General features: G+C 46.2%; 1 protein-coding gene across 1 annotated transcript; it reads right to left on the reverse strand.

The window, feature by feature from the left end:
- Window positions 1-136: 136 nt before the first annotated feature.
- Window positions 137-12,412, reverse strand: IL17D (interleukin 17D). Its single transcript, XM_083805660.1, has 3 exons — window positions 11,818-12,412; window positions 11,395-11,684; window positions 137-2,111 (listed from the first exon to the last, which is right to left on the reverse strand). Exons 1-3 carry the CDS (start codon window positions 11,830-11,832, stop codon window positions 1,796-1,798), a joined length of 621 nt encoding a protein of 206 aa, XP_083661786.1. The 5' UTR covers window positions 11,833-12,412; the 3' UTR covers window positions 137-1,795.
- Between the last annotated feature and the right edge of the window lie 3,063 nt (window positions 12,413-15,475).

Genomic DNA, 15,475 nt, shown 5'->3' on the forward strand with positions numbered 1-15,475 from the left:
TTGTGACCTCCTTTGAACCTTTCTTTGAGCATCCCTTTGAGCTAGAAGCATCCCGGTTTGAGGAGACACAGAGCTAAAGACAAGTAGAATTGTGAAAAAAACATCTCCAAAGAAAAACCAGTTATAAACATCAATCTGACATTGTGATGGGAATCTTCCTTTTATTGGTTTCTGAAGCTCTTAAAGTTGTTTTAAGCTTTGTAAGAAGCTAGACAGATTGCACTATGAAAATACTATTATGCTGTACTGAGTCATAAGGGGCACAGTCAGTAATTACCCACCAAGACAAGTTGTCGTCATATGATTTTAATTCTCTATTAGCTTGTTAATTCTGTTCGGCTTGTAGTCTTTCCATTCTTCATCCAATGACAGCCCGAAGGAGTGAGTGTGCCATTGTGTACAGTAGGGGCTTCCTCCATGTGAACTAAGCCCAATTTGGAGATTCTCGATGTAGCAAATACCTTGGCACATACGGTATTTATTCTGTTTTGCAATGACATTGCAGTCACGATCATTTGACTGTTAAAAGACACTCTGCTGTTCATTCTGAGATTTATCAGCTTTGGTGATTGCAGCTCTCTAAGCAGTTGTGATCATGCGGGGTATGCCCAGCTATTCCTGATTATCATTCCCTCAACTAAGTCAGCCTTCGGACCCTCGCTCTGGAAACATGGGTTTTTGTGTACCGAGGGTTTGCAGTTAGGTCTTGCCCCCAAGCTCCTGTAGGCTGCAGAGACGGAAGACTGTTTTTGCAGGTGATTGTCTGCTACTGGTAGCCCAGGGAAAAACGAGCAGCACTAATGGTATAAATCATTTGGATTTAACAAGTTTGAGTTGTCTGGACTCACTTTAGTGACCTCTGTACCATCTAAATGTTAAGCACATAGACTGTTTACTCATCTGCAGGTACGTGAATGAAGCCTACCCTTTGTACTTGATTTTTTAATGGAGAATTTCCTCTCCTAACATGAAAAACATTTTGGCCTTTCAACTTCACAGAACACAATTTTATCACAAGAAACAGCAAGCAGTTAATGGTGAATGAAATCTAATACAGAACTCTTGGGAACCAAGCTTTGTTTTTTCTAATGGATATTTTCTCTGCAATTAGACATAGTCCACACCAGAAAAGTCCGCTGCCCTTTTATAATATTCTAGCATGCTTTTTCTCAACAGTTTTGTACCCTTAGCAATTTGGCAAGTTTAAAAACAGCACTCGTAGGGTGTTGTTTCATGAATGACTCCAGCACGGCGAAGGTTCCCGTTCTGTAGTGTATAAACCGCCAAAGGTGTAACAGCCAAGAACGCTGCTTTGAGTTGAGATATGCAGTATAGAGGAAGGCTCTCCCTGCCTGAAAAAACATCCTTTTAACTGCTGACTTGACACACATGTGGTAGCTGTATGATCTTTATATAAAAGTATTTAAAAGTAGAATATAAGAGACTCCTTCAAAATATCTACAACCAGTAGTCTGCTATAGTAATAGACAGCATGTCGTACATTTGCATCACCTAAAATTTACTGTGAATAAGCAAGAATAAAATGTTCTGCTCTAAGGAGAAAAAAAAAGAAGCTACACTGGAATTTGCAACAAATACTTACATAAGCTAAAGAAGTTCTTGGTATGAATTGCCGTCGCTAATGATCTGAGCGACCGGACAAAAATTTCCATCTTATAACTGAAATAACTGTGAGTAGAGAATCAGGGTAAGCCGGTGTGTTCTCTGCTGTCGTGCAGTTTCCTGAGGTGGTGAAACGATGTGAATCCTGTACAGATGATTCTTCATACACTCTTCATTCTGATGATGGCTTGTTCTGGTTTACGAGCAACTTCATTTCTTGCTTATCTATGCTGGAATTTACGCTTTCGGCCTCTTTCTCTTGCTCGGGGACACAAGTGCAGCCCACTGGGATAGTGACGTAGTCTTCCGTGTACACGTAGCGGCCCCCGGCACACGACGAGGTGCGGCGGAGGATGACGGTGGGCATGTACACGGGGGTGCTGCGGAAGTGAAAATTCTCCTCGCCAAAGATCCCCATGAGGCAGCCCTTGCACAGACAGTATGCTTCAGGAATGTACTTAGGGTATCTCGTGGGATCGTATGAAATTCTACAGGAAAGCAAATAATAAAGATTCATTAGTATCTCTCTATGTATTCATCTGGAAAGCATTATTATAAAGTTATTTGACTGTAAACATTTATATAGCGTTTTTGTTGTTGGCTTTTTTTTCTTCTTTTTTTGGCCAGCAAAAACAGCTGTAGTTGTTGCTGTCTGGCTTCTTATTTGTAAAACGGAAAGAAAAAGCATGAACAGCTAACTTACAGAGCTGCTCGGGTCCTACAGGGCACGCTGAAGTATGAAGTGCCTGGCTTTCTGAAATGTGGGATTTGGGGGTTTAAAAGGAGCAAGTCTTGCATTTGACTGAGTGGGTAACTGGAACATTAAAAAAGAACCTTGGACATTTCCAAACTTTTGATCCGCCTTGAATTCTTAAAAATTACTACAACTACTTGTTAGCATTGTTACCATAGAAGCTATGACGTGATGATTTAAAATTTTATAATTTAAATAGAGTTAAGGTATGCTTGGAGTGTTCAGGGTTGTAAATGTTCCTTTTCCTTCAAAGCAGAACTCAGCATTTCTTTCTCTAATTCACCTCTCTTGTCTCTACTTCTCCCTCTAACAGAATAATAACACATGCACGCCTACGCTGAGATAAACTGCAATATTAATGTTTTTGCTGCCCTCTCCTGCCACATTTTGAAGTAAGGCATTGCCCCAAAGGTTCCAGAGTGTGCATCCTCTATTTTTTGTTGTCCTACATTTTGTTGTTTTACCCGTTCACTTTGCTTACTAAAGCACCATTTCTGGAAAGTTCCCATTAGCAGTCGCTGGAAAGCTTGGAGCCTAACTACGGCTTGCACCAACAGAGTCCAAGATACAACATTCCTCACTGGTCACAGTTGGAGGCAGAAATAAAGGCATTATATTAGGGTTTCAAGTAATAGTGATCCTGACTGTCTTAAAACTGGTGTTCTCAGCAGACAGTAAAAGCTGATAAAGTCAGCTTGTTTTTTTTGAAATTAAAAAGGAGTACACAGCATAAAAAATGAAGTGTGTAGTTACAAAGAATATCATGGTGATGATGTATTTGTTGCTTAGTTCTTCACCCACTTTTCTTGCTTATACTGGAAATAATCGCAGGGCATGGCTGTAACTTGTTAATTACAACTGGGTACCATGAGTCCAGCAAAAATGTTTGCATTGCCAGAAAAAGAGGATGTTTTTTATACGTGTAACATAATGCCTGCAGTCCTCCTTGTGCCTGCAACCTCTCCCCAGATCCCCTTCTTCCCTAGCGCTTCAGCACTGGCCCTGCTTCAGAGCTGGTTGAACCACGCGCTGCACGTCAGCGCGGGCCGCCCCTGTGCTCCTTCCCCAGAGCCCTGGGGAGGATGCTGACCCCGCGTTTCTTACCAGCAGCACTCACTCATCTCTCACCTAACAGAAAACCCTTTTCTTCCCCGTGCCCCTGCTCCTCCTTCACACAGCACGCTGTTCACCCACGCGCAGCACGCTGCCAGGCCTCTCCTGCAGGCTGCGGGAGTGGGAGGACGCTCTGGGAGGTCATCTGGGCCAAACGCCTCCACCGAGGCTAGTTTGGATGCGTTTGCTGATGTTTGTCCAGCCTGTTCTTAAAAACCTCCACAGGAGATTCCCCGGTCTGCCCAGAGGCTCTGCTGCATAGTTTGACTGCCTCTTTATTTGGTAAGTTTTCCAGCAGTGAAGCAGAGTGGGGTTTTTCTTGCAAACATAATCAATCATTTCCTGTGCTTGGCCTGGAAATTACAGCAGGGGAGGCTAAAAAAATGAGTAACAGTCAAAGGTTTGATATTAGGGGACGTACACAGCTGTAATGCTTATTGTGATGTGAAGCGCTGCAAAGCCAGTACAGCTTCTTGCACCGGGTTTTAAACCACCCTCTATACAGGATCAGGGTAGGACCACCAAGCAGGAGATGAAGTGGAACAGCTACATGAGAAAAGTGAACAAATGAAGTAACTATCAATCAATATCATTATTTATGGGGTGATACAAACTGAATATACAATGCCCCCCTTCCCGCAGCAGTTTTAAAATAACCATTTGAAAAACTCAGTGGATTTAAAGTGATTCCCTAAATTATGTTTCCCGGAATGCCACAGTCTGCGCATCAGGGCTTGCATCACTGCCCATCCCAAACATGTCAGCCTTTAATCTTTCAAGTGGCTTCTGAGAGGAGAAGGGACTTCTGCTGCAGGAGGGGCAGCGTAAGCCTGCCTCCAGCTGTAACGACACAGGCACTTAATTCAACAAAATCTGCAGCTGCCAAAAAAGCAGCCGGGCTCTCCCTCACGCCTCTGCCCTGTGCTGGTGCTCATGTCCTTCTGGTCACAGGACTGATGGGGGAATATCTCCAACTGGAAAGCAGCCTGGCTGAAAGCTGGATTCGGGTCTTCAGCTGTCTTGCCGCATGTGAGCAGAGTCCTACACAAACGAGGCAGCGCGGACACGCAGCTGTAGATGGGGGTGGAGGGGGACTGCTCTTTTCAGGAGGAGTAACGCCAGTGTATCACATTAAAACAAATCTGGAACCACAGCTTTAGACAAACACAAACCCGATTATCCCTTCATCAAAGAAAATACTTTTTTACTGTTATTTTTGTGGTATATATTTTACCGTATATTCTGGATTCTTTGCCTGTTTAAGGAACTTGATTTCCTCGCAGAGAAATGCGACCAGTTCTCCCACAGCCAGACATCCGTGACACTGCAGATGCGTTTTGCAAAGCTTCTCTGTCCCATTTGCACTTGCTTACTTTCCCCAGGAAATACCTTCATGTTACAGGATCTCACACCAATGTGAAATAAAATGTCTGCTAGCCAGCAGAAAGTGGAATACGGTCATTTCTCCTGCGATACATTCCCATTTCAAACCCAAATGTGAATAATTTCAGTGGCAGGCTGTTAAACTCACCGTGTGTCAAGCCAGTATTTCCTATACTGTGTTATCTCTAGCACCTGGTTTATGATGTTACTGGAAAGCACAGAAAAGCTTGATGCAAACAGCACTTCCACTAATAACAAGAGGACCGTGTCAGTGGAATCAGGGTCTACAACAAACTTCCCCATTCTGAATTCTCGTGTGGCAAAAGTCTGGCATCAGTGAGGTTTTCTGGAAGGATGGTATGGTGTGATTTCCTACTTTATTTGGAAAATCTCTTATATTCTCAAGTGTGGTATAGAAACCACTACTCCATGAGATGAGGACTGAAAGGAATCACAGAGGCTCCAAACCCCAAAATGAAGGCAAAACATAGAGGTGGTTTTGCATCCAGACCAGAACTTCAGTAATAACGAACCAGAAGTTGGGGAACAATGCCTCCTGAAACTGAATGCTGCACTAAATGTACACTGCGCTTTGGAACCATACCCAAGGTTCTGCATCTTCAGCTCAAACCTGTTAAGAAAGGCAACGAATGTAACTGAAGCCTCATTTTACTGTTTCTAGGCAGCCCAGACCGATGGGGTCTGAACTGCCAGCAAACCCCAGTAACCTAGCCATGTGAGGGCACTTGTGTGACCTGCCTTCATGCATTGCATGTAATCACTTTATGCATACAACGACAGGCTCTCCTGCTGAAGCTTGATGCAACTCCATTACTCCAAGCTCTACCAGTCACATTTTTAAGTCTTCTGCAACAGGACAAACATGTTTGGTTAAACTTGGGTTAAAGAACTGGATAAAAAGCATGCCCCAAGTTCTCCCTGACTCCTTCCTGTGCGTAGTGGAAGATGCACCTAACAGGTGGACACAGCAGTCAGCTGAGAGGAGCTGTTGATGTTGCTGTTAATGCAGCAAGCTGACTGCCTAACCTGTGCTCCTCAGCTGCAAGTGACAGGGCAGCGAGCTGTGCGAGGCTGCTGTGTTTCCATCTGCTGGAACAAGAAGCGGGTTTGTACTGAACTGGAACTGCTAATGAAGTGTTACTTGTTCTAGGTTGCTTTTCCTTATGACCCTGTAAGTGTTTTGAGAGCTCCCAGTGAAAAACAAACTTCCTGCCGTTTATGCACTAAGCCTGGAAATCACGAGAGACGCTTCTGTCACAAGCAAAGCTCTTGCAAAGACTTCATCTGTCTTGTCCTGTACTGCTACTTTCATACGTAGCATTTTTAATAATATTAGCACTTCGTAGTCCAAATCCAGAGAGTCAGATGCTGTGCTGGATTCGGCAGGTACAGCTACCTCTTCAGAAAATCACAGCTGTTGTGAGGCTATTCAGTTACATGAGCACTGCACTTAGCTACCTGCGTATCAAACAAACTAAGCACAATGTAAATTCAACAAAAGAATGCCTGCTACAGAGAAATACTTGCTAAGAGAAAAAAATAGTTGTTAGCTCCTAATCCTGTAAATATTTCAGAGCGCGAAGTAAAGGGACGATGATGTGCATGTTAGACCTCTGATAACATCCAGCTGTTGTACGAGCATGCGCTCAAACCACAAGGACAGCAGTTCTGCGTCCCCTTCTGTTCTTGCCCTCACCTGCATCTCTGGGTCTTGCATGGTGAGCCACACGATAGCGTTAAATCTTGGAAAACGTCCTGGGTAAGGTTCTTGAAAATCATTGGAGTCTTATTTAAAGGAAACGCCACCTCTTGTATGACATTTTTTCAAAAGCACAGCAGACAAGCTTGCCTTTAGTGGTAAAGACAAACTTGCCTGTATTGCTTTTGTTGAGATTTTATGTAAATAAGCACTAAGCCAAGGATGTGTATAAACTGAAATTGTTTTTTAAAAGCAGAAAAAACAAGCTAGGCAACATTTGAGAAAGGGACTAGCTAGGGTTTCATGATCAGGTTAACACTGACAATAACAATTAAATCTCTGTTTTACTCAGTGTTGCTCCCTAGGAACTAAGTACGGGAAAGGAGTTTAAGAAGGAATCCTTAAAGGATGTTGAGAAGCTTTGCTGATTGTTTCATCGTACTGCCTATCAGTAAACAACCCCCCATGGAAATCATCACCTCTCTACAGAAGTTCTTTATTACTTTTCTAGTAGAGACAAAATGTTGGATGCAAAACAAAAGAAGGCAGGCTCAGCTTTTGAGAAACTAAAGCTCTAACCTCATCTTTCAACCCAGTAAATGAACCTTTAGTAAACACAGGAGTAGGCTCCCAGAGACAGACACAGAAGCCATGAGACTTGTAAATTCAGAATCAGGAATGAATTCTTGAATATACATAAAGGGTTTTGCCAAATTCATGCAGAAGTGTGTTTGCAGAAGCCTCTGAATGTATTCCTATAACTTCCTGTAATTTCTAGCCATGAAAGGTATTAGAGCCCTAAGAGAACAGATAATAAAACTGAAGCCGATGAAAATAAACAGCTGATTAATGGAACAGCACCTGAGGCTGATTAATGGAACAGCAGTCAAAGAAATCACAGATCAGCACTGTCTGCAAACTTGCCATTGACTTCAGCGGGACCAGACGGTTCAACCTTTACACCTAGCTTTATGATCGGAGCCTACAGACATGTAGGCACGTGCTTAAAATTAACCCCTTTTTAATGGCTCGTGTCCGTGAGTAAAGTTGCTTGCACGTGCATCTCTGGAGCTGAGCTTGCCTTGGTAAGGATCCACCATGCTTGTGGCTTCTGTAGATTTTAACAAGCGACACCCATCCTGTGCTGTCGGCAGGACGGTGAGAAAAGCCCCTGCACGAACTCCTGTGAAGCTCCTGTGAAACACAGGAATGGCCAAGGACCACGGCACTTCTTTGCAGAAGCAGGCTTTCTGGGTTTCACTGAGTATCCACGCAATGCTACCAAGAAGGACAAGCAGTGCCTGGAGAGATGTCAGAAACTGGCACACCGTCAGCCTGATGACTTCACAGCATGCTGCTTTCAGGGCAGAGCTTCTGCTGCTGACTCTACTTTTTTTAAAAAATGGGTAATTCCTGGACCAGCTTCCTGCAGTGCTGAGCACATCCAGCATCCTCCAGATTTCACTCAGCTCAACTGACTTCAGTTCAGGGAACTCTGATGTCTCTTTATAGCTCTGCAGGGTAAAGAGCGATACAGGTGGCTAAACTTCATGCTCCGAGCTATACATTGATCTCCTGTGACCGTCAGGATGGAATTTCAGTATCAGGCAGATGAATTAATATTTTCCCCTAGCTTTTGCTTGAAATACCAACTGTTAGTTACCTGCCAGCAGCAGGATGTTGGATCAGATGGATGCTTGGTGCAATCCATGTGCAACTCCTTTATCTCTGGGTTGTAGCAAGCCAGAAGTGAAGTAAGTCTTGTAATTTGTATAACAAAATTAAAGATATTAAATACAAAATAAGTAATGAGAACAGAACAAAGACAAGGAAAGAAACCACATAAGGATCACCTGTACTTTTACCCAGTCAAGCCTAATTCTTCCACACTGAACAGAATGACAAACTTGGATACAGGCAGCCAAGTAGGGTGGATGTTATGCACGGATCCCTAAGTAATTTATTTGATTCTTTCTCACAAATGCTGGTTTGAAAAAATTTCAGTTGACTTGAACTGTCATGCGAGCAGAAGAATTACAAGAAGCAGTGTTAAACAGCTGGGAACAGGTGCCTAGGGAGATCTGCAGGGGAAGGTAAGTAGAGCCAGACTTAATATCTTTGTTATTAATGATCTGGAATGGGGAGTATAAACAGTATGTTAATGAAATCTGCAGATGGTCACAACGGGAACTGCTGCAACACCAGTGAAGACAGAGAAATAGCACAATATATCTCAGACATGAAAATGCAGGTCTAAAAGAAAAAAGACCCTGTCTGCATTAAGGAGAAATCAACTGCTCTGTAACTCTTTAGTGGCGGAAAAGAGGCTGGAGAGCTTCTGAAGTCTGCAAGACGCTGGGGCTGGGCAGGAATCTCAATGCAAGATTCAAACAGTGCCAGTCGTGCTTTGGGGGTACCCCATCCTGCCATAAAAGAGGGGACTGCCTGCTCTTCACAGGTGGAACTTGGTGAGCTCACTTCTGGGCCTTCACTGCGTGAATGACCCCAGTGATTCAAAGACACAGCAGCAGGCAACAGCCATGACCCTTGGTAAGATAAGGGAAGGGGAGCAATTTATGAGGAAAACCTGAAAGAATTAGATGTAAGCAGGATCATAAAAATAGTTCGGTAACACAGGAGAGAGCTGTACGCGGATTTTCAGAATAACACCCTTGCCATGGAAAAGAAATTGTTGGGATCATTTAAATGGAGTTGGTTAACCACTGACAAGACATAACGTGCCACGATCTGCTTTAATGGAGAGCAGCACACCCTTTTTGAAGAGACACAGCAGCTCCAATGGGATTTGGGAGACTGCTTAGAGGGTAACGGGGTGAATGCCTGCCACCTGAATGCTGCACAGCAGACCTGATCTTCCTAATGTTTTTTCTATCTGGCTTCACAATCTATGAAACAGCAGGTTGTAATAATAAAAGCACATTACTGTTCATAATGAGCAATTTTGTACTTTACACTTTCATCACACATCTTGCAATGTCTGTTGCTGTCTCATACTGGTAATGGTGAAGTAAAAATGGGATCAAGAGACAAAGCAGTGAGCTCTGCTAACTAGACAGTGTTCTCTCTTATGAACTAAGCCTCTACAGAGCTCCAACTGAAAATAAATACCTGCCCAAAGAGATGTGAGTATGGAAATCACCACTTTCAGACAAGGAGAAAAATTTTCTGATAGCACGAGTGAAAACCAATGTAAAAATACCTGAGCCTACTGGTAGGTGTTCATCATACTTGTTTTTTGCATGTTTAGATTGGTTAAAAAGTTCTCAGTCTGCTTTGAAAAAATGTATTACTAAAAATACTATTTCTAAAAATACTTTGTTTATGAAAGGCTTATTGATCAAATAAACCATTTTTCTCTCAGTAGGATTACTTCTTAAACTAAAAGTGGGCAAAAACCATGCCACAAAATAAATGTTTATGGGAGATTGCTAACAAGGAGATGTATTTAAGTTTGCTGGATATACAGTAACTGTGTCAGAGTATTTATGAAAGATAACACACAGAAAGTAGCAAGAAAGTTCCTTTAAAGTTTGTACGTGTTTTAGCTTCCCATTGCCTGCAGTGTCTTCACAGAAAGCTGGAAATTGTGCCCCCAAATCTGTCACTCTTTTTCAGCCAAAACTACCAGAAGACTTATCAGTGAGAATGGGACCAAAGTTTCCAAGCTTTTTCAGAGTATCCCACAGAAGCGCAGACCCTTGTTTTGGGGTATTAAGCAGCCTAACAGCAGATTTAGTTTGCTTATTTTTTTTTTTACACCCCCCTAAAAACAGCCTGTCAGCCACCTCGGAGGATGTGTGTTTGTGAAGTGCTGGTTGAAAACAGATGTAGAGAACTGCGGCACTCATGCCTCTCCTACGCAAACTGGACAGAAAGCTGCTGGGAATATCAGTCTTGGGATACGTGAAGATACAGCTCCGTTGGTCTGCGCCCAGAGCACGTGCTGCTCTCAGGTGCATTTAGAAACCAGCGGTGGCTGGGGTCACGGCTCGGGGAGAGCACCTGAGCCCCATGGGGCTGCCGTGAGGTGATGGGCAGAGTGCTTGGCCGCGGACTGCTGCCGATGGTTGTGTGTGTCCAGCCAGGTTCATCTTGGCGTCCAGTCAGGTTCCCTGCTGAGTCCAGTCAGGTTCCCCCCTGTGCTCAGTCACGTTCACCTCTGTGTCCAGTCAGGTTCCTCCCTGTGTCCAGTCAGGTTTCCCTTTGTGTCTAGTCATGTTCCCCTCTGCATCCAGTCAGATTCCCCTCTGTGTCCAGTCAGGTTCCCTTCTGTTTCCAGTCATGTTCTCCCCTGCATCCAGTCATGTTCCTCCCTATGTCCAGTGAGGTTCACCTCTAAGTCCAGTCAGGCTCCTCTCCATGTCCAGTCAGGTTCCCTGCTGTGTCCAGTCAGGTTTCCCCCTCGTGTCCAGTCATGTTCCCCTCTGTGTCCAGTCATGTTGCCCTCTGTGTACAGTTGGGTTCCCTCCCATGTCCAGCCATGTTCCCCTCTGCATCCAGTCAGCCCCCCCTCTGCATGCCGTCCGGCTGGGGCTCTCACACGACGCTGCCCGGACCCCCTTAGGGAGTGCTCCCAGTGCGTGCAGCCGCACCTCGCCCCCCTCCCGCCTCGCCCCCATCCCTCCCCGTCCCCCCTTTCCCTCCGGTCTCTCCTCACCCACCGCCTCCCGCCCGTCCCCGCCGCCCCTCCGAGCAGCGGCATAGACCCCGGAGCCCCCGTCGCCGCCCGTGTCGCCCCCCTCCGAGCCACCCCGACCCCTCTCGCCCCTCCGCCGCTCACCTGTACGCCCAGGGCGAGGCGCTGCGCAGGTTGACGGGCAGCCGGAGCCTCTTGTCGCCGGCCGGCCGTGCCCCCGCCGGGCAGCTGGCGTTGTGCTGGCGGCCGGGCGGCTCGGGCTGCAGGGTGTGGTGGAAGGCGCTGAGCATGCCGGCGGCCAGCCGCCCGTACAGCTGCTCCAGCAGCTCCTCGGGCCGCTCGCCGCAGCTCCGGGGCCGAGCCGGCCGTTTGGGAGCTTTGGCGGCGTCCGAGGGGAGCGGGAGCAGCGCGGCGCACAGCAGCGCCGCCAGCACCTGCAACGACGCCGCCGTCAGCGGGGACGCAGCCGGGCGACCCCCGGACCCCGGCCCCGCCGCCCTGCCCGGCTCCCCCCATGCCCCTGCCCCGGCCCTCGGCTCCCTCCCCGTGGCTCCCCGCCGCCCTTACCCTGCCTCGCTGCATGGCGGCGGCCCGAGGAAGCCGAGGGGAGCCTGCCGCTGGCTCTCCCGCCGGAGGAGCTGTTGGAAAAGTGCCCCGCTCCGCGCTGCATCTCCCCGCGTGCCAGCAGCGTCTCAGGCGCTCCGCGCCGGGAGCTGCCCAGAGACCGGGACCGGGGAGGGGGAACAAGGGGGGGAACCCGCGGCCGGGGTGGATTGGGCACACCGAGCTGCAGAAGTGTCTGGTGCCACCCCTGCCCAAGCAGGGACACCCAGAGCAGGCTGCCCAGGACCACGTCCAGGCGGCTTTTGGAGATCCCCAAGGAGGAGACCCCACAGCCTCTCTGGGGGTCACTGAGCAGAGCCTGGCTCCGGCCTCTCTGCACCCTCCCTTCAGGGATTGAGGGACACGGATGAGATCCCCCTGAGCCTCCTCTTCTCCAGGCTGAGCAGCCCCAGCTCTCCCAGCCTCTCCTCACAGCAGAGATGCTCCAGTGCCTTCATCATCCTGGTGGCCCTGCCTTGGGCTCTCTCCAGTATGCCCAGGTCCCTCTGGTACTGGGGAGCCCAGAACTGGACCCAGCACTCCAGGTGTGGCCTCATCAGTGCTGCCTAGAGGGGAAGGATCACCACCGATGACCTGCTGGCAATACTTTGCCTAATGCAGCCCAGGATACTGCAAGTTTCCTTTACAGCAAGAGCACATTGCTGCCTCATGTTCAGCTTGGTGCCCAGCAGGACCACCTTGGCCTTTTTTGCACAGCTGCTTTCCACCTGGGTTGCCCCCAATAAGTCCTGGTGACTGGGTTTTTTCCTCTCCAGGTGAAGGACTTTGCATTTTTCCTTGTTGAACTCTATGAGGTGCTGACAGCCCATTTCTCCAGCCTGTTGAGGTCCCTCTGGATGGCAGCATGGCCCTCTGCTGTATCAGCTACACCTCCCAGCTTTGTGTCATCTGTAAACTTGATGAGGGCACATTCTGCCCAGATTCATACATATCATTAATGAAGACAATGAACAGGACTGGACCCATTATTAACCCCTAGGGCACATTGATAGTGAGTGTCCTCCAACATGACTTTGTGCCACTAGCCACTACTCTCTAGGCCTGGGCATTCAGCCAGTTTTCTGTCCACCTCACTGTCTGCTAATCCAGCTTCATCATCTTGTCTATGAGGATATTATGGAAGACTGTTTCAAAAGTGTTACTGACAATATCTACTGCTCTCCCCTCCTCTAATGGGACAGCCATTACATCTTAAGTCAAGCATGACTTCCCCTTGGTGAGTCCGTGCTTCCTACACCTGGTGGTTTTCTTGTCCTTCATATTCCTGGAAACGCTTTCCAGGATTAGCTGCTCCATCACCTTGCCAGGGACTGCTGTGAAGCTGACTGGCTTGTGGTTCCCTAGGTCCTCTTCCTTGCCCTTCTTGAAGATAGGAGTGTCATTTTCTTTCCTCCAGTGCTTGGATGCTTCTCCCAGTTGTCATGATCATTTGAAAATTATTGAGAGAGTCCTTGCCATAACATCAGCCAGCTCCCTTAGCACTCATAGGTGCATCCCATCAGGGCCCAATTGATGTACGTATTTGCAATTTGATGAAGTATTGCCTGACTTATCAAGTACCCTCTTCCACCAAGGGGGTATGTCTTCCTTGCTGTAGCCATTTCCACTGGTTTCTGGGACCTGTGATGCCTGAAAGCCAGTCTTGCTGGTAAAGACTGAGGTGAAAGTGTCATCCAGTACCTCAGCCTTCTCTGTGGTCTGCGTAACCAGGTCCATTTTCTTACTCATCAATGGGCCCACATTTTCCCTAGTGTTCCTTTTGTCACCTATGAACTCACAGAAGTCCTTCTTGTCGTCTTTTACATCCCTGGCTAGATTCAATTCAATTTGGGCTTTAGCTTTCCTAACTTCATCCCTGGATTCTCAGACAATGACTCTGTCTTCTTCCCAGGTTACCTGTCCTTGCTTCTACCCTCTCTATGCTTCATTTTTGTGTGGAGCTCCTTGTTTATCCACAAAGGCCTCCTGGCATTTTTGCCTGACTTCCTGCTCATTGGGATGGACCTCTCTTGAGTCTGGAGGAGGAGATCCTTGAATGTCAACCAGCTTTCTTGGGCCCCTCTTCCATCCTATGGGCTGTACCAAGCAGATCTTTGAAGAAACCAAAGTCATAAGGGTAGTAAAGCTTGCTTTTTGCCTACCAGAGCCCTTCCCTCTGGATCCTGTGAAACCTCAGCTTGGTACCACAGAAATACAAGACATCAATTTCACAGACCACGCCAGATTTAAAACATAATGATCTGGCATACTTAATGTGATTAAGTGACTTAATTTCATGGGTTTTGAAAAGTGATTAAGTTGAGCCCAAATGTGATTTTTGTGGGTTTGGTACCTTATGAATCATAAGTCGGTAAATACTCATGCACGAGAGGTATCATAACCTTGAACTGTATGGGATTTGAATCAGGTTTCAGCTCTGAGGAAGGACTTCTTTTCTAATGGAATTCAAAACTCTTTCCTTTGCAGTCTTTGTGTCCTGGGGCAACAGGCTGTGGAGAGTGGCTTTCCATTTATCCTCATCCAGCCTAACCCCAAGCCCTACACTACACCTGTCCTAGTGTAACTTCAACACCTCCAAGTGATGTGTTGCAACATGATTAAGACTTATCGTAACACATCTTTTTATAATACTCTCCTTATGTTAAACCAGTATCTTTTCTTAACACTTTCTGAGTTGCTTGAGGATGTCTCACTTGGCTTTGCATCAACATTACTGGGAGAAGTCTGGCTCAAAACTTCAGAGCGGAGGGAGTGGAAACAATGCCATAGATGTTAAATTGCCAAAAAATTTAAGGCTCTGAGTTTCTAGAAAATATTCCAATTCTGTACACTAGTTGCGTCATACTATCCAATTAGCAATCTCACTGATTCAAGTAATAATAAAAAGAATCATAGGAAGGCAACTGATGAGATTCCAGTACACAGGAACTAAAACAGTGCAGTACTGTCTCTCATGACAGCGGACCCCAGAGACTTCTGAATTGTAAAAAAATTGGCTTATATACTTTGGTAAAACTTAGATTCTACCACGACTTTTAGGAGTTATTGAAATGTTATTAATGTACTGGTATTGTACCATTGTCATTGACTTATGGAAAAACCTACAAGGACTTCCATGGGCAATGGATGTTTTCTAACAGAAGACAGGTAAGACAGTGAAATGCTTTCCTTTGAAGGCCTCAGATGAAATCACCAGACAGAGCACAGAGCATCCCAGTTGTGCCCAACCCCATGGTGAGGTCTGCATAGAGCCTGTTAGGCACAACGTGCCCCAGCCTCCTGCCTCCTCATGCTGAACGAAGGACGTGACTGGTGCCTCACGTCCCATGTGTTTCTGTACTGCTGTATGACTGTCCATTTGCCACATTTTGAAACCCTCATACCTACATGATCTCAGAGCACCGACTGGCTTCCTTTATATCATTATGTGTGCATAACAAAATATTTACAGATTTCTGTACACATATAATAGAATGGGTGTAGAATATGCTTAAATATATATTTATATATATATATTTATTTATATGCATATATCACATATAAAGATATTTAAATATGATAAGGAAACAAGGACCACACAAACCAGAAGAACTAGCCATCA

Source organism: Anser anser, assembly GCF_964211835.1.
Source record: "Anser anser genome assembly, chromosome: 1".
NCBI lineage: Eukaryota > Metazoa > Chordata > Aves > Anseriformes > Anatidae > Anser > Anser anser.

Excerpts from the sequence above, each read along its gene's own strand:
- IL17D (XM_083805660.1), bottom strand. Across the intron at positions 2,112-11,394 it reads GCCTCGCCCTGGGCGTACAG|AATTTCATACGATCCCACGA; the intron begins GTGAGCGGCGGA and ends GCTTTCCTGTAG.